Genomic DNA, 25,426 nt, shown 5'->3' on the forward strand with positions numbered 1-25,426 from the left:
TTTCTTTAGCTGGATAGGGCTGCTTTTGAAAGAATGTGAAATGTTGCTAAAAATAGCAATAAAAAGAAAGAAAGAGCTTGAGATGCACACAGTTTATTCTACTGCAGAAAAACATGCTTAGGGAGACACCGAGTCACAGCACAGTCCCTTGGTGCCTCAGATAAAGGGCAGGAAATTCCTCTTGGGAAGCTTCACTCTTGGTCAAAGCCTTTCTAAAAAAAACAAAAATACAAAAATAGTTTAGTAAATGAGTCAGAAACCATTTTGGAAACCAATCTGCATAGAAAAAGGTTCTGAATATACGTAAACATGCTAGCGACAGTTTAGCGGTTAATCGGTTCCAGACCCAACAGTGATATACTTTAATATTCATTCATTCATTCATTCATTCATTTTCTACCGCTTGTCGTCACAAGGGTGCTGGAGCCTATCCCAGCTGTCTTCGGGCGAGAGGCGGTGGACACCCTGGACTGGTGGCCAGCCAATCACAGGGCACATATAGACAAACAACCATTCACACTCACATTCATACCTATGGACAATTTGGAGTGGCCAATTAACCTAGCATGTTTTTGGAATGTGGGAGGAAACCGGAGTACCCGGAGAAAACCCACGCATGCACGGGGAGAACATGCAAACTCCACACAGAGATGGCCGAGGGTGGAATTGAACCCTGGTCTCCTAGCTGTGAGGTCTGTGCGCTAACCACTAGACCGCTGATCCCAAATCAGTATGCTAAATTCTAAGTACCGCCAGGTCAACGGTGCTTTTGAATACTCCGTTTTCCGATGTACCAACCTTTGACCCAACGTCACGACTCTTGGCTCGCAGCTTGTTGACCTGCGACTCAGCAATGTCGGCTCTCTCCTCCGCTTCGTCCAGCTCGTGCTGGATCTTACGGAACTTGGTGAGATTGCTGTTGGCTTGTTCTTCCTGGAGAACAAAGACAGCGTGAGACTCGGTACGACGGATATTTTGGAGCGTCCCGGTCATCGTACTCACAGCCTCTTCTGTAGTTCTCTTGTAGGATTTCACCTTCAGCTGAAGCTTATCTACCAGATCCTGAAGACGGGTTAGATTTTTTTTGTCTTCTTCAGTCTTCAAAATAGTAGACAAAAAGCCAAGTTACCTTTGGATATTTTCACAACATGGCAAAGTTGGAAAATGTTGGTTGGGTACCTGGTATGTAAGTTCTTTGATACGTCTTTCATACTTCCGAACCCCCTTGACAGCATCGCTGGCCCTTTTCTGTTCACTTTCCACCTCGCTTTCAAGTTCCTTTACCTACAAAAAATGGAGAATACTTGAAAAAAAAAAAAGAAGTCAAATGTTCTAGCTAAAATGGCTGCAGGGCTCTATGATTTCTGCATTAACAGACCCGTGGAATCGGCAAATAAAACGCGGAACCTTGTGAACTCCTCTCATACATAGCGTTGATGGAAGCTAGCGGGGTTAGCTTAGGTTAGCGCGGCATGCTCGTGCTGCGTTGTGTTTTGCTACGTTTACTGATCACGCTGAGACACGTTTATTCTTGTACCTAACCCGTCTTAACTATAATCTAACATCCTCAACACACACTTCCGGCCTTCAAAATAAGAGCACTGTTTGCCACATCTTGGCTTATTGTGTGAACAAAATAAAAGACATATTTACGATCACTTCCAAAGATGTTTTTACAGGTAGAGGAATCTTTCTTTTGGTAGGTTCCATGTTGGTATAGCCATAGAACACAATTCTGACAGATCAGTCAGAATGGTCTAAATAGCGACTATTGTAGATCATTTTTGTCTATGGAAAAATGGCTGCGAAATGTTAGAAAAGCTACATCCATTTGTCAGGGACTGGGCAAAATTGACCAATGATTGCATCCATAAATGTAAGGATTTTTGCAGTTAATTCAGGGACATTTTATTGAATAACCCAAAAGTACACATTTTATGCTGGTAAAATATGAATGGAAAAGGTAAAAAAAAATAATGCATACATTCATTCATAGTCCTGTGACTGTTGCCAGGTAGAGTATCTTATACTTACCCTGGCCTCCAGTTTCTGCACCTGCTTCTTGCCGCCCTTCATGGCAATTTGTTCAGCTTCATCCAGACGGTGCTGCAGGTCTTTGATGGTTTGCTCCATGTTCTTCTTCATGCGCTCCAGGTGAGCACTGGTGTCCTGCTCTTTCTTCAGCTCTTCTGCCATCATGGCAGCGTCGGTGATGGCCTTCTTGGCCTTCTCTTCAGCGTTCTTGCACTCCTGGACTGCATCTTCCACTTCGGTCTGAAGCTGGGATGTATCTGCCTCCAGTTTCTTCTTCTGGTTGATCAGAGCGGTGTTCTAATTTGATGAAAAAAAAGCACAGGAAATGTCATGAAGGTGTGAAAGTTGGAGCTAACCGGTGTCTTTCTCACCTGTGAGTGCAGTAGCTGCACCCTCTCGCTAACATCCAGCAACTCTTGCTCGGCAAGTTTGCGACTTCTCTCCGTTTGCTCGAGAGCAGCCCTCAGCTCTTCCAGCTCAGCCTGAATGAGGTTGTTGCGTCTCTCCACGATGGCGATGTTCTCTTTGAGATCGTCGTTGGCACGAAGAGACTCATCCAGCTGGATCTGGCAATCCTTCACAGGACGACAGCAACCTTAGAGTCTGATCTGGAAGGAAAGCGTCTTCTCACCAGCTTACCTTCAGATGCGCATGAACAGACTTGAGTTGTTTCTGAGCCTCAGCCGCCTGCCTGTTGGCCTGACTTAGCTGGATCTCCATCTCGTTGAGGTCTCCCTCCATCTTCTTCTTCAAACGCATTGCCTCGTTCCTGCTGCGGGTCTCGGCCTCAAGCGAGCTCTGAAGGTTGTCCACAATCCTTTGCTGGTTTCTCTTGGCTTGCTCCATCTCCTCGTCTTTCTCAGCCAGCTTGCGCTCAATGTCGGCCTTCACCTGACTAAACTCCAGCTGGACTCTGAGAATCTTTCCTTCCTCGTGCTCCAGAGAGGCCTACAGAGAAAAAGGATGGAGAGAGGATCCAGTCCAGGGGTCAAACTATTGAAGGACATACAGAGCAAGTAGAGTTTTAGGTTCTGCTTTAGACCTCACATCCTACCTCTGCCTCTTCAAGAGCTGTTTGGGTGTCAGACTTCTCCTGCTCCAACTGCTTCCGAATCTTCTCCAGCTCATGGATGCTCTTCCCACCCTCACTGATTTGTTCGGTGAGATCCGATATTTCCTCTTTTGTGTGGAAATGAAACACATTCTACATGGAGCATTTCTGATCAATCGAATACTTTGAAGAATTGACAATGACTGACCTTGTAAGTTCTTGTTTTCTCTTTTCATCGTCTCCAGGTGTTCCATTGATTCTTCATAAGAGTTCTTCAGTTTGAAGAGCTCCGTGCTCAGAGACCTTGCATCCTTTTGGGAGCTTTCCAGCTCTGATTGAGACTCCTCGTACTTCTGTTTCCACTCTGCCAAGACCTGACAAATAGTTGTTGAGCTTCTCATTATGTTCTTGTGTAAAATGGGGGGTCACAAGATTGAAACATGACAAGATTTCTTATTTGAGGAAAAAACAGAAACCAAACAGACTGTAACTATGACATGGCTGCTATGAATGATAATCATATGCAATATAATAATACGCAAGTGGAAGGCACGCGGTTAAAGCAGCAACAATTTGATGAAATCACATTGCCGTACGGATCCGTCTGCACTAGGGGTGTGAATCTCAGCACTGAGGACGATTCGATACACATCTCGATGCACTGCCAGCGATTCGATACTTTAACCATACATGGAATTTTCTGGCGATACGATGCGATGCAATACGATTCACCCTCTTCACAATGCGATACGATGCAATAATCATTTAGTTCAAATCAACGCAATCTGATATGATATGGTGCAATTTCTTGTGCTATGATGTAATTCAACATGATGCAAATAAGCAAAGGGAAAAACTGGAATTCAGTATGGTCCTACAAAAAGGATTTGGCTTTATTCCTTCTAGGCACTTGGCAGTAAATCCAACTAAAGTACTGTTTGTCTTTTTTTTTTTTACTATGCACCACTTCTTGATCATTCTTTTTGCCATCTTAAAACAGCAACAACTTTTCAAAAACAACTTTCCTCCCACTTTCACATCGGCTATGCAATTCCAATAGCAGTGGTTCAGTGGTGGAGTCAAACAATTCAACAATAATTACTGCTGTAAAAAATACAGTACAGCAACAACAAAGTTAAAGTGACACTTTCTACAGTGGAATCAATGTTTGTTTATATTCCTGTCTGCTAATATGAATGAGCTAGCAGCTAGGCTAATACAGTAGTGAGGAGCAGAAAGTGGAAAACAACTTCTACCCTTTTAAAATTGTTTCCAAATTCAGGAAGAAGCCAACTGCTCTGCTGTTCTAATGTCACCTGCTGTGCTGAACACTCGTTCGGGGGGGGGCACTTGTTGCAGGGACGGACAAATAGCTCCTGGACAATTTGGAAAGCAGTGGAAGATCCACTTGTTCTGATTCTGGCCTGATTTGCTTGGTTCTTCCCTGGTGTCCGACTAGGAACTAGACAGGGATTTGGCGGTAGACTTGTCCATATTGGGGTGTCCCCTTTTTAAGGGGGTCTGCATGTTTGTCTGCTGCCCTTGGACGGCTTCTTAAGGCGGAATTCTTTGCAAATGACGTTTTGTCGAGCTTTCCGCCGTTCTTTGAGAATCCGTAGTATTTCCAAACATACCATTTAAATGTTGCGGGGGGGTTAAATATAGAAACGTTCTCGCTGCTGCTTGCTATGAACGTCCATGCTGTTTTACTAGTACAGTAAACCTCGGATATATCGGATTCAATTGTTCCCACTGGTTTTGTCCGATATAAGCGAAATCCGTCATATGCGTATACCGGAAAATGGCCGTTTTATATATATATATTTATATATATCGGATTTATATCCGGTATATGCGTAAATCGAATTTTATCCGTTATAAAAAGGCACTTCCTTGACTATGTTTCCAATGTACCTGGACTGGGCAATGAAAAGAGACGTAAGGTAATGAGAATTGAACTTTATTGGACTCTGAGCATAACAAATTGTTAATTAAGCTAGGCCCTGTTACGCCCGTCAGGCCTACGTTATTTCCAATAGTGAGGTTAAGATCTCATTCACTGCTGTGCTAGTATTATTGACGTCACTCACTTTTATATTTGTCCTAAATCTGGAGCCAGGAGAAAGACAATAGCCAGTGACATCAACAAGATTAGCATAACGATGCGGCCATCCGATATATGCGAGGGAAATTTCATGGAAATGCATTGGAACGGGACTGGAGATTTTGTCCGAAATAGGCGAAATCCGTTATAAAAAATGCAATGAATTTTTATTGGAAATACATTACAGAAAAATCGGTTCTTTTTTATCTGTCCGTTGTGAGCGAATTTCCGATATATCCGAGTCCGATATATCCGAGGTTTACTGTAGTTGTACGTATGTGCCTCACGGCTTCCGTCCGTATTCAATACAAAACACCAAATAATGATGGTGCATTCATGGCGCCTGGGGAACAGCATACGAGGTGAAGTTGAACATTAATAAAACGGCGCTTGAATCGGATTTTACTGATACGCACAAACGCATCGCCAAATAATGATGGTGCATTCATGGCGCCTGGGGAACAGCATATGGGGTGAAGTTGAACATTAATAAAACGGCGCTTGAGTCGGATTTTACCGATACCCACAAACGCATCGCGATGAATGTAGATTTCACCCGTCAATTGCATCCATACCCAGTGAATGAGCCATGCACTCGCATCTCGCGCATGTGCATCGATGTATCGATTAATATCGATTATTTTCCACACCATTAATCACCAGTGTGTGATTAATGTGTGTCCAGTGCACCGTGACGGCCACAGGAGTGGGGTCCCTCCGATACTGTCTGACACTGATACTGACATGACGGCGTACTGTGACGACCATAACTCTGCATCATAACACACCTCAAGCGTTTCTTGCGTGATGCATTGATTCATATTAGCAAAGAAATATGTGCAATTATCTTTATTGCCGTATTGATTTGACTCGACCTGTGAACTTTGAAACTGTGAATGTGAAGTACTTATCATTTGTATTGAGTGTAGTAGTTTCAAAGTAGTAACTTGCATACTGAAAGTGTGGGCACAAACTGCTGCCTCGACACAGAGCCAGCCGTGCAGCCCAACGCTACAGCTTCAAAAAACTCCAAAGTCACCTTGTCAAAGTTCCTTTGCTTCTTGTCCAGAGCAGCAGCAGCAGCGTTTGACCTCTCCACATCCACCATGAGATCTTCAATCTCATTCTGCAGTCTGTGTTTGGTCTTCTCCAGAGAGGAACATTTAGCATGCGCTGCCTCCACCGCCTCCTCGGCATCCTGCAAACGTTGAGCCAGCTTCTTCCTGCGTTGTCATTGATATTCTTCAGTATGTAGTGAAATGTGTGTCATCTTTTCAAAGTATATTTGACTTACTTGGCCTCCTCCAGTTCTTCAGTCTTCTGGATGGCATCAGTTTCGTACTTAGTTCTCCACTGCGCCACCTCGGAGTTGGCCTTGGACATGCCACGCTGCAGCTCAGCCTTGGCCTCCTGCTCCTCCTCGTACTGCTCCCTCAGCAGGTCACAGTCGTGGCGAGAGGACTGCACGGCGTGGGCTAACGCGTTCTTGGCCTAAGAAGAAATATATTTGGTTGTGCCTTCAAAAGTCCGAACTAACACGAACACAGCATAGCTGAGTCACAGAATGACTGCAATAGGTCCTCAACGCTTACTGTTTGTATGACCTTACTAGAGGAAATGTTCTGCATCTGGACCTATTTTGAAGTGTGAATCCCCCTGAATTATCCATCCATCTTCCCGAGGCGTTCCCAGGCCAGTTGCAAGATATAGTCTCTCCAACGTGCCCCGGGTCTTACATCGAAGGAAGAGCCTCGCCACCCTGACCGTAGGTGAGGGTAGGAAACCGAGAGCTATGCCTTTTGACTCAGTTCCTTTGTCACCACAATGGACCGATGCAGACGCCGCACCAATCAGAAAAGCCCTTGAGGTACTATATATATATATATATATATATATATATATAGAAAGTAAAACTGAATAAAATGTATTTATTTGGGAGCGGGGCATGGTATAAGAAACAGTCCATCCTGCTGCTTCACTGGCTTCACCAGGAACTACCAAACCGTAAGTCGTTGTTTTCTACATAGACACGTGTTTCCGCTCTTGAATGACTTTAATTCGAGCAAGAATTTTGTGGGCTGGATTCTTAGTAACTCAGAGACAATGTGGTGTTGTCTGATCCTGTCTGTAGTTCTACTGCTTCACCACAGGGGTGTGTCCTGTCCTGGTGTAAGGGTAATGGTAATGGTTTTATTTCATTTGAACATGCATCAGATTACAATTGAGTGCATCCCATAATCAGTTCACAGTTCCACATGTCCAAAAAGGAGTAGGAAGAAGCAAAGATTATTAAATCCTACCCTGTTACAAACTGTTACATTTGTTCACTTCCTGCTTTCCTAATATAGTTATTTTTATTTTATTTTTATTTTTAACTTCCTGCTTTCCTAATATAGTTATTTTTATTTTTATTTTTATTTTTATTTTTATTTTTATTTTTATTTTTATTTTTATTTTTATTTTTTATTTTTTATTTTTATTTTTATTTTTATTCATTTTCTACCACTTTTTCCTCACGAGGGTTGCGGAGGGTGCTGGAGCCTATCCCAGCTGTCTTCGGGCGAGAGGCGGGGTACACCCTGGACTGGTGGCCAGCCAATCACAGGGCACATATAGACAAACAACCATTCCCACTCACATTCATACCTATGGACAATTTGGAGTGGCCAATTAACCTAGCATGTTTTTGGAATGTGGGAGGAAACCGGAGTACCCGGAGAAAACCCACGCATGCACGGGGAGAACATGCAAACTCCACACAGAGATGGCCGAGGGTGGAAATGAACCCTGGTCTCCTAGCTGTAATTTAATAAATTTAATAAATTTTTATTTTTAGTCACGTACCGAAGTACGAGGTGACATGACCATACAATGACATAATGGCTACCATAGTGTAACAGTGTGGGGGGAAAAAAAACACAAAAAAACAAAGGGGTTTTCATGTAATCTTCCTATAATTGTTGGTTGAAAGTAGGGCACTTTCGCTGCTCGGTGTTGTTGCACAGTGGCGCCACAGGGGGCGTTGCTGCTTGGTTGTTGGGAAGGCCACACAGCGGTGAAGAAGAAATAAATAAACTGCTGTGTTGGAGAGACGACCAACTGTTCCCGCTCTTTCATGTGTTTCAGGTTGGTGAAAAAGAAGTGTTTTTAAGTACACCACGATATGTAGTATAGTCATTTAGAGTGATTTTTGATGCCTCTGTAATGTATATTAGTTGTTTATGTGACAAAAGAAAGTCTGTGTATATACATGTGTATATTCGCTAATGCTAAAACAGGTCTAGCGGTGAGAACCAAAGCCTGGCTGCCTTTAGCACCCATTTTAGGTGCAAGTGAATTTGATAGACAAAAGAATGGGTGAAGGAACAAAATGGATGTATATTTCTATGTATAGTTTTCTTTTTTGTAAAATAATAACTGTGTATTTCCCTAAGTCTAGTTTAGGGAGGTAACCATAGTAACCGTCAATATAGTGATATATATCTATAGCATATCATGACTGGTTCAAGACTCTTCATCCTTGTATTTAGCAAACATCAACTGCTTGTATTGTTTCTTGAATTGGCTCATCGTTGTGCATTGTTTGAGGTCCTTACTCAATTCATTCCATAGTTTGATTCCACATACTGAAATGCTATGGCTTTTTAACGTAGTCCTAGCATAGAAGTGTTTCAAATGTACTTCTTCCCTGAGATCATATTTCTCCTCTCTTGTAAAGAAGTATTGGATGACATTTTTAGCTAATTGGTTATTTTTAGCCTTATGCATTATTTTAGCTGTTTGAAGATGAACTACATCAGCAAGTTGAAGTATTTGTGATTTTAGAAATAATGAGTTAGTATGTGGGGCGGCACGGCGGTCTGGTGCGCAGACCTCACAGCAAGGAGACCAGGGTTCAATTCCCACCCTCGGCCATCTCTGTGTGGAGTTTGCATGTTCTCCCCGTGCATGCGTGGGTTTTCTCCGGGTACTCCGGTTTCCTCCCACATTCCAAAAACATGCTAGGTTAATTGGCCACTCCAAATTGTCCATAGGTATGAATGGGAGTGTGAATGGTTGTTTGTCTATATGTGCCCTGTGATTGGCTGGCGACCAGTCCAGGGTGTACCCCGCCTCTCGCCCGAAGACAGCTGGGATAAGCTCCAGCACCCCCCGCGACCCTCGTGAGGAAAAGCGGTAGAAAATGAATGAATGAATGAATGAGTTAGTATGTTCTCTGTTCTATGTATGCCAGAATGAGGTTCATTCTGAAATATGTAGATGACTCCGTAATTGTGAGCCTGCTCCAAAAAAAAAAAAAGCCAGTTGTACAGGACTGTTGCTAAATGTAAACAAAACCAAAGATATGGGATTTGATTTTAGGATAAGATATCCACAACATTGGATATCCCCAGGATTAATACCGCGACACAATCAGTGACTCTGGGCTGAACTATGAAGCCAATTGTGAGGCGGTCTGTATAAAGGGACTGTCTCAGGAAACGAGCTGTTTATGTTTTGTTGCACTTTTATTCAATCACTTTTATCTTTCTGTTCTATCATAAGACCGCCGTCAGATGGTCTGGCATGCGGATTGGACACAGGTGAGCTTGGAATCCCTTTACACCAAGCTGCAGAGACCGGACTGATATTGAAACCACATGTTCCAGTCCTTGGGACACAGACCTGTGGTCCCAAAATGCAGAACCAAGAGATACAAGGAGAGTTTTATCTAACTATATCAACTGTGGCTGCACGGCAAACGAATGGTTACCTAGAAGCGTGTTCACGCCCCCCAAGCTCTTCCCCTCTAAGCCCCTCCCTTACGTGCCAAAAGGAAGATGTGTGCTACCTTGACTTCCTCTTCCAGTTGTCGTTTCAGGTCTTCAATTTGTTGAGTGTAGGACTGTTTTCCTCTCGTGAGTTGGGACACCAGGGAATCCTTCTCCTCAAGTTGCCTTGAAAGTTCACCTAATGTTCAGAGAGGATCGAGTTGAGAGTGTGTTGCCATTTGATGAAATTGAAATACAATGCATTGTGGGCCATGTGCGCCGCTCTAGGGCAATTTTTGTAACCAGAAGTGGCTCTAGCTAACTGTTAATATGCTAACTTGAGCACTATGTATCTAAAAAGGTTTATGGCTAAAATTCTCACATGCTATTTGGGAATATTGCTAGCGTGCCAACTGCTAGCTCACAAGCACCTATTATGATAGCAATGAGTATTTATCTAAGTTGATTTTTAGTCAAATGCTAGAATGCTAACTGTTAGCATGCTAACACCTATCATGGTAGCGGTATGCATCAATGTCAATTTATACCTACAAAACTGCCTAAAATGCTCACATGCTATGTGGGAATAATTATAGCGTGATAACTGTTAGCACGGGAGCACCTAGTGCTATAGCAATGATTATTTATGTCAATCTTACGCAAATGTTAACATGCTAATTGTTAGCATGCCAGCCCCTAGAATGGCAGCGGTATGTATCTAGGTTTCTTAATGAAAATGACTAAAATTCTCTTATGCTATCTGGGAATATTGTTAGCGTGTTAACAACTGTTGACACGGTAACACCTAGTATGATAGCAATGAAGTTGATTGTTAGTTAACATGCTAACAATAAGCATGCTCACACCTAGCATGATTGTGTAGTATCTATTTTAGTTAACATCCAAAATTGTTGCCATTGTGGGCCATGGGCGGCGCTCTAGGGCAATAGCGTTTGTTCATATCTGAGTTGTAGCTCATACATGACGTATCAAGCCACACCAAAGAGAAAAGCGCTGGACCATACCGAGACAAGGGTGTAAAACCTCCTAATTTTACGGCTTAAAGAGAAGACCGATGTGACGGGAGTGGCCAATGCCAATACGCACCATTTTTGGTCATGATTTGCTTGCCAAGAGCGTACTATAAGCATACACAGAGGGCAAACATCTTCACGTTTTTTGGGTGTGGCATAAATAACTGAAACGTATCGCCACGGCAAGTTGGGTGCAAGAGTGAATGCCGCTTAAGAAGCCTTAGCTTGTCAGAAGTTCCCCCAAACTACCGTTCTCAGTTTGAAGTTTTGCTTTGTGCATGGTGAAGTCATTGATGGTACGTTGGCCCTCTTCTGCCTTGGCTTTATATTCACTCATTTGGTCTTCCAGGGACCTGCACATTTTCTCCAAATGATTCTGAAAAGAAAGAAAAACCCTTTTGTGTTTGGAAAGGTGAAACTGCTGACTAAGTAATCAGAGCAATCATATCTTTCGTCACCTTAGACTTTACAGTTTGTTCCATGTTGGAAACCACATCATCCAGTTCCAGCCTGAGTTCGCTCTTCTCCTTTTCCAGTTTCTGCTTGACTCTCTGCAGGTTGTCAATCTGCTCCCCCAGGTCGGCAACACTATCAGCTTGTTTCTTCCTCAGTGTGGCTGCGGTGGCTTCATGCTGCAGAGTGGCCTCTTCCAGGTCCCTGCGCAGCTTCTGGAACTCGGCCTCCCGCTTCTTGTTCATCTCGATCTGGGCGGATGTCGCTCCGCCGGCTTCCTCCAGCCTCTCGCTGATCTCCTCCAGCTCTCTGGCCAGGTCTGCTCTCTGCTTCTCCACCTTGGCTCGAGCCGCTCGCTCGGCCTCCAGCTCTTCCTCCAGCTCCTCGATACGAGCCTGGACCAATCACATTTACATTTGCAATCAGTGTTGATGAATCTATGAAACTATGTGTGAAATATGCCCATGTTTACAGTATATTATGTACAGACTGTATCAAACATATGTATGTATTAACAGCTTTTTCAATGTAAATATCTCATGTAAGAGTTAGCGTATGACACCACATTTGAATATGATGACAATATTACCTGCAACTCCTTCAATTTTTTCTGGAGCTGAGCACTCACGGCCTGCTCGTCCTCTACTTTGGCAGCAAGCTGGTTCATTTCAAAATCTTTCCTGTCAAGGAAGTATATACCTATCAGATGTATATACCACAGAATACCTCACCACTTTATGCCTATGATATCAAAATATCTGAATATTTAAGCAGATGTTTTGTATTTCGTGCCTAAAGTAAGCATTTCATTAAGCATTAAGCTAGTAAGTGTAAAAATACAAATGCAATCATTATATGATGTTTATTGCGTTATTGAGACATCCATTCTTATTACACTATACCCTAAATATGTAAATATGTACACCAGCCATGACAAACTAGCTCAAAAGTGATGTCATCGGGGTGACACCTCTCAGCTAAAGCAGAGAAAACAAAGTAAACCAAATAGTAGTCAGGCCAAAATGTTGTGTTGCTGCTGGATGTTCAAAGTTAAAAACGTTGACTAAAAGGAATCAGTGTAGCGACGTGCGACTGCATTATTATTATTATTATACCAGCTACGTATTCTTCTGCTGTGAGTACCTAACTAGTAGTAACGCCTTACTTTTTCAGCCTCTCTTCAAGTTGCTGCTTGTCATTTTCCAGGTCCATAACGCTCTCTTGAGCTAATTTGAGGTCGCCTTCAAGCTTCCGCTTTGCTCTTTCGAGGTCCATGCGCACTTTCTTCTCTTGCTCGAGGGATCCTTCCAGCTGTCGGACGTCAGACACGACTTGTTTGTTCACTTGGTATTGATTATTATGATTATCATTTCCGTGTCATCTTTCTTACATCATCCACTTGCTGCTCCAGTTTAGACTTGGCCTTGGTCAGAGTGTTGACTTTGTCTTCTTCACTCTGAAGGTCATCCAGGGTTTGCTGATGAGCTTCTTGCAAGGCTTTCTTCTCCTTGGTCAGCTTGGCAATGATTTCTTCCAGCGCTGCCATTTCTTCAGTCAGGTTCTTCACCTGTGTACGATACAGCAAGTTCAGCTTTCAGCTCATGCATTCATGTCTTATGGAGAGAAAAGGATGACCTTGTTCTCGGTGGCGTGCTTCTCCTTCTCCACTTTTGCAAGGGTTAACTCTAAGTCATCAATGTCCTTCTTCAACTCAGAGCACTCGTCCTCCAGTTTTCTCTTCTTGGCAGTTAATTCAGCGTTCATCTCCTCCTCGTCCTCCAGTCTTTCTGTCAGCTCTTTGATTTTGGCCTCCAGCTGAATCTTGCTCTTGATGAGCCCTTCGCATCTTTCTTCAGCGTCACAAAGATTATCTTGCTCCTGTTGTCAAAAAGCCGTAAAGATTTACTTTGCAATGGAAAGGGTTTTGCGGGACGACGGTAAACTTACAGCCTGAACTTGAATCTGCAAGTCGTTCTTCTCTTGGAGAAGTGACACCATTTTTTCCTCCAGTTCTTTTTTCCGCGCTTCTGATTTGGCAAAAGCCTCTTTTAATTTGGCAAACTCTTCCTTCATGTTTGCCATCTCCTTTTCTGCTTCAGCAGATCTCAGAAGAGGTTTGATCTTAAAGTACAGTTTCATCCAAGGCCAATTCTTCACCCCCATGAAGGCACGAACGTTCCACTGGATCACGAGGAGTGCATCCCTGGTCATGAAGATTCGTATGAGATACTGTAAAGGACTTATTCTGTGTTGATTAATTAAAGTGTGTGCACGTACCTGCGTTCAACAATTTTCTGGAATTCTATTCTTGCCAGAACACCACGCGATCTTGCCTGGATTCTTGTAATTATGAGGGCTAAACGATCATCTCGCATCTCTTCAAGTAGACCAAGGAGCCCTGCTTTGAAGAACACCTGATTTGTTGAATAAACAATTAGAGTCAGTATAGTAACAAGTCCAAATTGTTAAAATTATTATTGGCAGAATGGTTTGAGTTATTTGAAGAATGTGGAATTGTGGGAATTTTAGTCACCAGAATTGGCAAAATGCTAACTGTTAACATGCTACCTTGACCACTATATATCTTAAAAAGTTTATACCTCTGAATGTGGCTACAATTCTCACATGCTATTTGGGAATATTGCTAGCGTGCCAACTGTTGGCTCACAAGCACCTATTATGATAGCAATGAGTACTTCATCAGTCAAATGCGAGACTGCTAACGGTTAGCATGCTAACACCTATCATGGTAGCGGTATGCATCAATGTCAATTTATACCTACAAAAATGCCTAAAATGCTCACATGCTATGTGGGAATAATCATAGCGTGATAACTGTTAGCACGGGAGCACCTAGTGTGATAGCAATGATTATTTATGTAAGTATTATTCAAATGTTAACATGCTAACTGTTAGCATGCCAGCCCCTAGTATGGCAGAGGTATGTATTTAAGTTTATAGCTATGGAAATGGCTAAAATGCTTACATGCTATCTAGGAATATTGTCAGCGTGTTAACAACACGGTAGCATTTAGCATGATAGTAATGAAGTTGATTGTTAGTCAACATGCTAACAGTAGGCATGCTCACACCTAGCATGATAGTATAGTATCTATGTCTCAATGTAAGTGTGTACATATACAAATGGCTAAAATGCTAACTGTTAATGTTGGAACGGTGTGACTAGATTTTAAAAAGTGAAATGACAAAAAACAGTGGAATAAGAATAGTAAATACTAAATGATTGCTTGGGTCAGCATTCAGACAATTACCAAGATATATTTTGTTCCTGGAGATTTGAACCCTCAATCTCCTGACTGCAAGGCTAATATGCCAACCAATAACCAGTATGTAACCAAAATTACAGTTGTAATGCTAAAAATACAATTATATAGTATATATTTTACATGATCAATTACAATTCTTACCTTGGTATGGCCCAGTCTGTACTGGTTATGATCTATGTCCAAAGAACCTAAAAGCTTCTCAGATGCTTTCTTGTTGTCAATGAACTGTCCCTCAGGGATAGAACTGGGATTTAGAATACGGTACCTTTTGAGAGGAAGGTAGAACTTACTAGCAGTTATAATTCACAAGGAATCAAATACTTACACTGTGCATGTGCACGGGGGATGATATTTTTCATTCTGTCATGTATCCACACGTTTGAAACTACCTCTGTTTGAAATCTCCGTAGAGGATCCGGTTGGGGAAGCCCTTCCTGCAAATCCTGATGCCTTCCAGCACACCGTTACAACGCAGCTGGTGCATCACCAGAGGGTTCTCCATGGCCCCAGGAGTCTTGGTCTCGTTGGGGATGATGCAACGTACAAAGTGGGGGTGAGTGGACCTCAAGTTGGTCATCAGCTTGTTCAGGTTCTCCTGTGAGTTCGGCATAGACAACATATTTTACTGATAACGGTTTTCATATTCATTCATTCATTTTCTAACGCTTATCCTCACGAGGGTTGCGGGGGTGCTGGAGCCTATCCCAGCTGTCTTCGGGCGAGAAGCAGGGTACACCCTGAAGTGGTGGCCAGCCAATCACAGGGCACATATAGACAAACAACCATTCACACTCACATTGGACAATTTGGAGTCGCCAATTAACCTAGCATGTTTTTGGAATGTGGGAGGAAACCGGGGAAACCCACGGGGAGAACATGCAAACTCCACACAGAGATGGCCTAGGGTGGAATTGAAGCCTGGTTTCCTAGCTGTGAGGTTTGCGCGTAAACCACTTGACCGCCGTGCAGCCTCAGTCATATTCATTATTGTAATTATGGGCCTGCAAAGCAAGGCATAGCAACCCAGTCCATTATCATAGAAAGCCTAAGCAATAGAGTGGAGGCAGTAGCCAAATGCCCCCTGTAGCATGCTAGCTTTGCAAAGTATTGGGAGCCTTTGGTTCTACAAAAGAACTCATTCGCCTGTCAAAGGTGGCATTGCTGTCCAGGGCTGCCTAAAATTGGTATAACAGCTGCAATCCACCAGCCAGATGCCATATCCCTGGTATGGGGAGCTGAGTGGTATGGTAGGATTTCTCAATCTGGCAGAGAAAGGAGTCAATTCAATTCTCCATTAACAATCTGCAATCAGGAGATCAGGTTTATCTTTCAACCTTTACTGTGCGTACAAAATGCAACCAACACCAAGCCAGATGTAAGCAACAGTCAGGCCCATTGCAAATCTCTGGGATTTCTAGTTTCATCCGAAATTCACCTCTTTAAATTACACAAAACCTGATAGGCTTTATCTTACCCTATGCAAGGCAGATACCGTTTGGAAGGATGAACCTTTCTTCTTGCTACCTCCTTTACCCTTGCCAGCAGACTCTTGCGCTAAACGAGATGTTAATCGATCATTAATGACATTGGTGATACAGTTCAACAAACACAATTACAACTCTTATTAATGCCTACGATGCTAACTAAGAAACAAACCAACCTGAGTCAGCTCCAGCGTAATTAGCAAAAAGGAGTGCCAATAATTTCATGGTAGACTTCTGGTAAAGACCAACCACAGTCTCGTTCAGAGGGTCCTTGTTCTTCACCAGCCAGTTGTTGATGTTGTAGTCAACGGTTCCGGCGTAGTGCATCAGGGCAAAATGGGCCTCCGGTTTCCCTTTGACAATTCTGGGCTTCTGGAAGTTGCTGGATTTCCCCAGGTGGTTGTCGTAGAGCTTAGCTTTGAAGGTGGCATCACTGGCTTTGGGGAACATGCACTCCTCTTCAAGGATGGACATGATACCCATGGGCTAAGGAGAAGAACATATGAGTTATTGGAATTCAATGATAGCCTCTCGCAAAAGACCTTCTCACCTTTTCAATCAGGTCAATACACGCCTGCAAGTCCATACCAAAATCTATGAAAGTCCACTCAATGCCCTCTTTCTTGTACTCTTCCTGCTCCAGCACAAACATGTGATGGTTGAAAAACTGTTGCAGCTTTTCATTGGTGAAGTTGATGCACAGCTGCTCAAAGGTGTTGAACTGGAAGGACAGAGGCCAATCAATCAAATAATCAGGTCTTTTCAGGTACTATATTACAGTGGAACCTTGGTTAGCGTTAGTGTTCTGTTCCAGAAAATCCAGAAGTCAAACCACAACATACGGGTCCGGTTTGCAAGGGCAGCAGTCAAAGTAAGGAAGTCCAGACTTCATGGTCGACAGCCACCTCTTCTGGTTCCACCAGAAGAACACCATCCTTCGAGCATGTGCTGGAAGGAAATACATGAACTCCTCCATCTGGGGCAAAACCTTGCTCCCAACCCAACCCTTTTCTGACCTCATCAGGCTGTGACTTTCAGTGTTTACCAAGGTGGTTTGAAGCTTCTGGGATGAGACTCAGCAGCTCCAAATCCTCCAAGGTTCTTAGTGGAACATAGTAGACCTGTGAGGCGTCTTTGTCTTAAACTACACACTCTCAGATATTTGTCTTCTTGCACAGTTGTGCATCGTTTTTCTGTCCTTGTTAGACCTGGTTTGTGCTGCTCTCTGAAGGGACTAGTTAACAGCATGGTAAGATATTTTAGTTTAGATTTTTAGAGGGGTTTTCTAATAATCTATTAGCCTTATAAAATGATTAACTTTGTGAAATGCATGAAAATGAGTTTTTTCTTTGGAAAACAAACAAATTTGCAAGTGATCCCAAACTTTTGAGCGGTACTGTATGTGAACCGAGACAAAACATGCTAACCAGGGTTTACGGTAACCAAGGTTCCACTCTACTGTATTATTCTCATAACTCACGTCAAAGATCTCAAATCCAGCAATATCCAGGACGCCAATAAAGTATTGGCGAGCCTGCTTGGTGTCAAGAGACTGGTTGATTCTCAGCACCATCCAAAGAAACATCTTCTCATACACTGCCTTAGACAATGCGCCAACCGCATAGTACACCTGAAAAACAACAAAGAAACATTTTTTTTTAAATTTTGGACATAAACCGTTTGAACCACTTCTTTACCTGAGCGACATTTTGTCCCTTGGTGACCCACTCGTTTCCCACTTTAACTCTTGGATGACAGAGACCTTTGATGAGGTCAGCGGAGTTCAGGCCCATCAGATAAGCAACTTTATCAGCATCTATGACAGAGAAATATCACTTATTCATTATGATTATCAAAGTAGTGAATAGTATCTGGGGCAGCACGGCGGTCTGGTGGTTAGTGCGCAGACCTCACAGCTAGGAGACCAGGGTTCAATTCCCACCCTCGGCCATCTCTGTGTGGAGTTTGCATGTTCTCCCCGTGCATGCGTGGGTTTTCTCCGGGTACTCCGGTTTCCTCCCACATTCCAAAAACATGCTAGGTTAATTGGCGACTCCAAATTGTCCATAGGTATGAATGTGAGTGTGAATGGTTGTTTGTCTATATGTGCCCTGTGATTGGCTGGCGACCAGTCCAGGGTGTACCCCGCCTCTCGCCCGAAGACAGCTGGGATAGGCTCCAGCACCCCCCGCGACCCTCGTGAGGAAAAGCGGTAGAAAATGAATGAATGAATAGTATCTGGCTGCACGGCGTTCGAGTGGTTAGTGGTTAGCGCGCAGACCTCACAGTTTGCATGTTATATAATAATAATAATAATAAAATATAATAATATAATATAATAATAATTGTTTTTTATTATATTAGGAAAGCAGGAAGTGAACAAATGTAACAGTTACTGATTGTAACTGTTACTGTTAAGTACCAGATGGAGGGGTAGGATTTAATAAGCTTTGCTTCTTCCTACTCCTTTTGGACATGTGGAACTGTGAACTGATTCTGGGATGCACTCAATTGTAATCTGATGCATGTTCAAATTAAATTAAACCATTACCAGTATTAGTACTAGTAGCTATGACTTGGAAATGTCTTACCTTCAGTGCCATCGGCTTCTGCCTGCTCTTCTCGCTGCTTCTGCTTGAACTTCATGTTACCGTGGTGCATGATGGCGCCTGTCAGCTTATAAATGCTGTTCTTCTCTTCTTGAGTGAAGCCCAGCACGTCAAAGGCATCCTGAGAAAATCAACAGTAAACAATAGGTCAGGCACTTCTCTGTTTTTAAAAGCGTAATTCATCTCACATCAGTGGCCATCAGCTCCTCAGAGTCGTTGATGGAGGTGACAGTTGTCTCTCCTTGGGAAATGAAGGCGTAGTCGTAGGGGTTGTTGGTGATGAGTAGCATTTCTAAAATGATATTACAGAAAAAAAACAAATATGAATTAATAATCTGTCAAAGTTTCTAGTCATTGCCTGTACATTATTACCTACCCAGAAGTTCGGGCTTTGCCTGAGACAAGATCTGGTAGAAAATGTGATAGTCCCTCTCAGCTTTGAGCTGGTAGGTCACACGAGACTTTTCCAAAAGGTCTGGTATATAATTTGATTGTTAAATTAACACAGTAATTGGTTGCTTGGCAGTTGCAGTGGAACCTCGGTTTGCGTACTTCCTGGTTTGTGTGTTTTTTGGTTTACTTACACCAAGTTTTACTGGTTTACTGGGTGAGTCCAACTTTGTTCTTCATAAAAATGTATTTGGTTTAGAGTACATTTTGGTTAGAGTCCTACCTTCTGGAATGGATTAATGACACTAACCAAGGTTCCATGTATACAGCATTATTAAAAACGATATACTTACAGGTCTCTATATCAGCAGAGGCCAACTTTCCTCTGTTGTCAAAATGAATTCGGATGAATTTACCCTACATGCCAAAGAACCAGAGTCAATTTGCATGACTTCCATTGGGAAACTTGCTATGCTAACACACTCAAACACTCACAAATCTGGATGAGTTGTCATTTCTGATGGTTTTGGCATTACCAAAAGCCTCCAGGGCAGGGTTAGCCTGGATGATTTGATCCTCCAAGGTACCCTGACACAAACATATTCATGTTATATTCAATTCTCAAGTCAAGAATCAAATGTTCTTCACGCTTGAAAATATATTTTGAACAAGACTGTAAATATTCTCATTCATCTGGGTTACTGTATTCTCAAGGCATTCAGTCGACGAATGCCAACTGTTCAGGTTGTTTTAGAAGATGTTTGGACTCTTATCCGAGCAGGCCATCTGGTTGTATGTCGCTACTGTATGTGTGACCCATTGGTCTTAGCTGGTTGGACAGGGTTGATGCTGAGTGAGTCAAGGCTAGGGCCAAGTACAACGATGAAATACGTCTGCCCTTGCTATCAAACATGTGCCAAGACAGGCCTATATATACACTACCGCTCAAAAGTTTGGGGTCACTTGCAAATTTCTTAGTTTTCCATAAACATTTTTCCATTTCACAAACAATTAAAATGAATCAGATGATTTTCAAAGAACAATTTACATTTTTGCATAGAGATTTTATAAGGCTAATAGATTATTAGAAACTCCCCTAAAAATCTAAACTAAAATCTCTTACCATGCTGTTACCTACTCCCTTCAGAGAGCAGCGCAAACTGGGTCTAACAAGGACAGAAAAACGATGCACAACTGTGCAAGAAGACAAATATCTAAGAATGTGTAGTTTAAGACAAAGACGCCTCACAGGTCGTCACCTGGCAGCTGCACTAAATAGTAGCCATCAAACACCAGTGTCAGTATCAACAGTGAAGCGGCGACTTCAGACTTTGCCAAGAAAAAGCCATATCTCAGACTGGCCCAAAAAATTTCCAAGTGATCCCAAACTTTTGAGTGGTAGTGTATATTGTTCACATATTTCATATATCAAGTATGTTCCACTAAGAACCTTGGAGGATTTGGAGCTGCTGAGTCTCATCCCAGAAGGGGATTTACAAGCTTCACACTCAGCTTCAAACCGCCTTGGTAAACACTGAAGGTCACAGCCTGATGAGGTCAGAAAAGGGTGGATTTCACCGTTGGGTTGGGAGCGAGGTTTTGCCCCAGATGGAGGGATGGTGTTCTCCCGGTGGAACTGGATGAAGTGGTCGGAGACGGTAAAGTCTGGACTTCCTAACTTTGACTGCTTGCCTTGCAAACCGGACCCAGATAAGTGGAAGAAAATGGATGGCGTATGTTGTGGTTTGACTTGGATCTTCTGGAACAGATTACTGACACTGCACTAAATTTTAGCCGTCCAACACTAGTGTCAGTATCAACAGTTAAGCGATGACTTCAGACTTTGCCAAGAAAAAGCCATATCTCAGACTGGCCAAAAAAATTTCCAAGTGATCCCAAACTTTTGAACGGTAGTGTATCTATATCTACCAAGGGGGAGGCAAGTCCAGACGGAAATGGTTTAGCTCTTTAGTTGTGTCAAAGGACAATGGTTAGGAAGTGACCTTACCAACCCGACCATTATAGCAAAAAAAAAAGTAATCCCACCCCAGAGCCCCCACTCCATTTTATCCCAACCATCATCATTTGATGCCACTAATAAGACAACCATTCCGATCTGGGGGTGCCTCCTCCTTCAGAGGATAAATAGATTGTATCTTGTACCAGGCTCTCACACTGGAGTTGTCCTATGTAGTCTTAACTAGTGTTTGCCCTACCTAGTCGTGGACAACCTCAAGAGTCCAGCTGCCTTCGACTGAATGCCCTGATCATTTTGCAACATAAACCTTCTTTTCGATGGCTGGGTCTTTCTTCCCAGCACTTGGAACTGCAGCAATGCTGGCAAAGTACTGAATAACTCTCTTGGTGTTGACCGTCTTTCCAGCACCAGATTCTCCGCTGAGTTGAAGAGAGACAGCACAGGTTTAGAAAAAGATCTATCCCGCTTTAGTACTCAAGAGGTGTGTTTTTTTAACGTTTCTTACGTGATCAGAATGGACTGGTTTTCTCTATCTGCAATTTAAAGAAATGTCTATGAGATTTTGCATGAAACTAAGAATTGGAACAGGACAGTGACGAGATTGGGTACCTGCCAGCATGTACTGGTAGGCGTTGTCAGAGATGGAGAAGATGTGAGGAGGAGCTTCACTCCTCTTCTTCCCCCGGTAGGCCACCACCACCTCCTGGTTGTAGACCGGCAGCCACTTGTAGGGGTTTACCGTGACACAGAACAGCCCAGAGTACGTCTGCCATCGTCAAAAAATGAAAAATTGCTTCAAATTCTGAGACATCGTCACAACGGACAATGCAGACCGAAATAATTGCCCTACGTAGATCATCCACGCTGCGTAACGCTCTTTGAGGTTGAACAGCACGGCGGGCTCATGGAGGAAGGTGAACATGGCCATGTCTTCAATTTTATCAAACTTTGGCGGGTTCTGAGGGTGGACGTCGCACTCCTTCACCGTCACCGTCTGTAGAAAGGAAAGGACAACCAATAGGTAGATAAAGCGTATCTATTATCCATGGATATACGGAACGACTAAGTCGGAATGTACCTTTCCAAACTCGGTCTCGGCAGTGACCTTGTCACCTTCTCGATTAGTTACAGATGCCTTTACGAACTCAACCTCAGGGTCAGGAATAAAACATTCCTTCTTCATGTCAAATGGACGCGTTTGAGCTTCCAAGCGCTCTTTGTCGGACTTTCTCAAAAAAGGAGCGGCCAAGCCAAACTCTTTCATTGCAGCGTCACCCATATTGACCCTGTTTGAAGATGCACAAATCCATAATGACTTTCCATATGTACATTGCTCTACAGAAGTATTGGGCCAGTAAGGCTAATTTATTTTGCTGTAGGCTAAAAACCAAAGTGAAAATCAATATGAGACCATTTGACAAGTGGATCGGACATTTTTGATGAGTGTGTTGGGTGTGGTGGAGAAATGGATCTGATCATTTTCCGAGCCTGGTGACATCGTAACATGAAAATAAGATGAGTGAATTTACCCCCATCACAAATTGTGGGTCAGTATGTCGTTATCGCTAACCATTTTCAAGCTACAACCTTTTGAAATAGTCATATCGAAACTGAATATTTTCCTGAAAAATGTCCTAAGGGGTCAGGGGAGGGCCCCCCAATTTGGAAACCACTGTCTTAAGCAGTTAGTGAGATGCACTAACCCTCTAAGATATAATGTTCCCTTATATATCACTTCAGCTCAGGTTAAGTACAGTTTTTACCACAAATCGCTCAAAAGCGTCCGAAGCGGACCAAAGTCTGTACGCCTTATGACCACAGCAAAACAAAAATCAAGCAAGGAATGAAGACTGGTACTAAACTCGGCTTACCTGTCAACTCCGAAACCCTTCAATTAAACCACGCGGGTAAACACGGAGCTGACAGCCGCCCTCCCTGCATTAATAAAGCTTGCCTATCAGCCAAATATGGTGTGAAATTGTAGATAAAGGTTGCGCAATATAAAAAGCTTTCCTTTAATTGGCCGCTTTCATCATCACACGTCCAGCCAGGCAGGAAAGTTACGCAGCAGAGAGGGGGTGAGGGGGTGACAAGTGATTGGCCGACATGTGGCGGCGTTTATGTGAACAGGCACTGTGTAGTCCGTTCAACATCAGCCATTTTAGACCATTTGACTGATCTTTCAATGCACACAGAATATTCTATCCTATGGCTTTATAAACATGGGCCAACCAAAGAAAGATTAGAGTTCCGTCTTTCATCGAAAAAAAAACCCTTTGTTTGCACCTTTTTTTACCTCTTTTAAATATCAGCAGTAGAACACAGGCATTCATTCTTCATTCGTTTAACTACTCAGTAACTACTCTAAATGTATGTGCCTAAGTCATTAGTTCCTTAGTAACTACTCTAAATGTATATATACCTAAGTCATTAGTTCCTTGGGAACTACTCTAAATGTATATACCTAAGTCATTAGTTCCTCAGTAACTACTCTATTTGTTTATACCTAAGTCATTAGTTCCTCGGTAACTACTTGAAATCTTATTCAATGGTTCCTCAGTAACTACTCTAAATGTATCAACTTTAGTCATTAGTTCCCCAGTAACTACTCTAAATGTATATACCTAAGCCATTAGTTCCTTGGTAACTACTCTAAATGTATGCACTTTAGTAATTACTTCTTCATTGGTTCCTAAGTAACTACTCTAAATGCATCTGTTTTAGTCATGAGTTCCTCACTAACTATAAATATATATGCCTAAGCCATTAGTTCCTCGGTAACTACTCTAAATGCATGTGTCTTAGTAATTACTTCTTCATTGGTTCCTCAGTAATTACTCTAAATGTATCTGCTTTAGTTATTAGTTCCTCAGTAACTACTCAAAATATATGTGCTTTAGGTATTGGTTATTCATTTCCTCGGTAGCGACTCTAAATTGATGTGCCTTTATCATTGGTTCATCATTAACTACTCTTCGTATGTGCCTTAGTCATTTGTATATCAGTAACTACTCTAAACGTATGTGCCTTAGTCATTAGTTTGTCATTAGTTCCTCAGTAACTATTCCATATTGATGTGCCTTAGCCATTAGTTCCTCAGTAACTACTCAAAATGGATGTGCATTAGGTGTTGGTTATTCATTAGTTCCTGTGTAACTACTCTACATCGATGTGCTTTCGTCGTTGGTTCATCAGTAACCATTGTATGTGTGTATGTGTATGTGTCATCCCATAATCCCCTCCAAATGTTGGAACACTCATCAAAAGTGGCCGCAAAGTATTTGTGGAGCACTAGTGGGACCTGGAAGGTAGCGACTGTTGTCCAGTGAGGGCTAAGGTCGAGGCTAAGGGCGTTGATCCACGTGAGCGCCGCTGCCTTTGTCTCATTGTGTTGTCGCGGCATTGTTCCCTTTCCTTTGGCCTTGGCGACAAAGATAACCCTGTGAAATTCTTGTCTGGATTGTTTCTTCCTGATGGAGAAGGGCAGCCGCTGACAGGCCTGGTGATGGATGAGGGCTGACAGCTGCATTACACTGAAGGAACATACCTGATTAGGTCTTCCCTTTCCTCCATCTCAGTGATCTTGGTGTGGTCAAATAACTTCAGACCAACAAAGCGGTCTCCTTGCTAAATTCGTTTTTGCCACTTGGATGTTTTGGAAAGATGGACTAAGAAGTGGCATACTTCACCATTATTACTTTCTACTTAAATCATCTTGGCAATTGTTTTTTGGAAATAGTTTGACTTATTCCTATAATATTATGACCAATATTATGACTTCCAAACATGACAGCATTATTTTATTCGGTTGGTTTGTTTCTCATCATATTACAAATTTTTTACATTTTTTTCTTTAATATTCCCACTCAGCAGAGTTGCTAAAATGAGTTTCTTTTTTTTTTTGTTCGCATACTACTTTTTCCTATTAATATTTTGACTTTATTCTCGTAACATCACAGGTGTTTCCGTTTCTGGTGTAGTTTCCCCCCCCCCCAACTAGTTCAACCTGTAAATGTAATTTTCTTGTTATTATCTTGTACATCTTCTCCTCGTAGTTTGACTTTATTGACTTAATTACTGCAGATTGGATGGTCCCTGAATGCATCACATAATCTTGTCCCACACTGCACAGATCTGCACAGAGACTGTATTTTTAGCCTTTTCCTGCTGACTAGCTTGTGCATTGCTAATGCTAATAAAAATAAAAATAAAAATAAAAGGATTTAAAAAAATACTTTATATTAGGAAAGC

At 42.5% G+C, this 25,426-nt stretch overlaps 1 protein-coding gene and 1 long non-coding RNA gene across 2 annotated transcripts in view; one reads left to right on the plus strand and one right to left on the minus strand.

The window, feature by feature from the left end:
* Window positions 1-91: 91 nt before the first annotated feature.
* Window positions 92-23,076, minus strand: LOC131109407 (myosin-7-like). The gene is made up of 38 exons (XM_058061365.1): window positions 23,047-23,076; window positions 22,254-22,461; window positions 22,026-22,169; window positions 21,785-21,941; window positions 21,681-21,708; window positions 21,483-21,594; window positions 19,693-19,785; window positions 19,551-19,614; window positions 19,184-19,282; window positions 18,996-19,099; window positions 18,790-18,928; window positions 17,896-18,014; window positions 17,679-17,828; window positions 16,749-16,919; window positions 16,375-16,684; window positions 16,189-16,268; window positions 15,104-15,309; window positions 14,856-14,979; window positions 13,705-13,841; window positions 13,375-13,630; window positions 13,063-13,305; window positions 12,818-12,994; window positions 12,593-12,738; window positions 12,017-12,107; window positions 11,433-11,822; window positions 11,224-11,350; window positions 10,021-10,139; window positions 6,484-6,680; window positions 6,229-6,412; window positions 3,294-3,459; window positions 3,089-3,213; window positions 2,674-2,982; window positions 2,406-2,609; window positions 2,035-2,331; window positions 1,180-1,284; window positions 1,003-1,098; window positions 799-933; window positions 92-212 (listed from the first exon to the last, which is right to left on the minus strand). Exons 2-38 carry the CDS (start codon window positions 22,452-22,454, stop codon window positions 192-194), a joined length of 5,826 nt encoding a protein of 1,941 aa, XP_057917348.1. The 5' UTR covers window positions 22,455-22,461; window positions 23,047-23,076; the 3' UTR covers window positions 92-191.
* The window catches only part of LOC131109408 (uncharacterized), a 41,882-nt gene continuing 24,720 nt past the window's right edge, over window positions 8,265-25,426 (plus strand). Inside the window, exons 1-2 of the long non-coding RNA XR_009120742.1 lie at window positions 8,265-8,315; window positions 9,735-15,267. This is a non-coding gene — a long non-coding RNA (uncharacterized LOC131109408). The remainder of the gene's footprint in view (window positions 8,316-9,734; window positions 15,268-25,426) is intronic.

The sequence above is a fragment of the Doryrhamphus excisus genome, chromosome 22 (genome assembly GCF_030265055.1).
Source record: "Doryrhamphus excisus isolate RoL2022-K1 chromosome 22, RoL_Dexc_1.0, whole genome shotgun sequence".
Classification (NCBI taxonomy): domain Eukaryota; kingdom Metazoa; phylum Chordata; class Actinopteri; order Syngnathiformes; family Syngnathidae; genus Doryrhamphus; species Doryrhamphus excisus.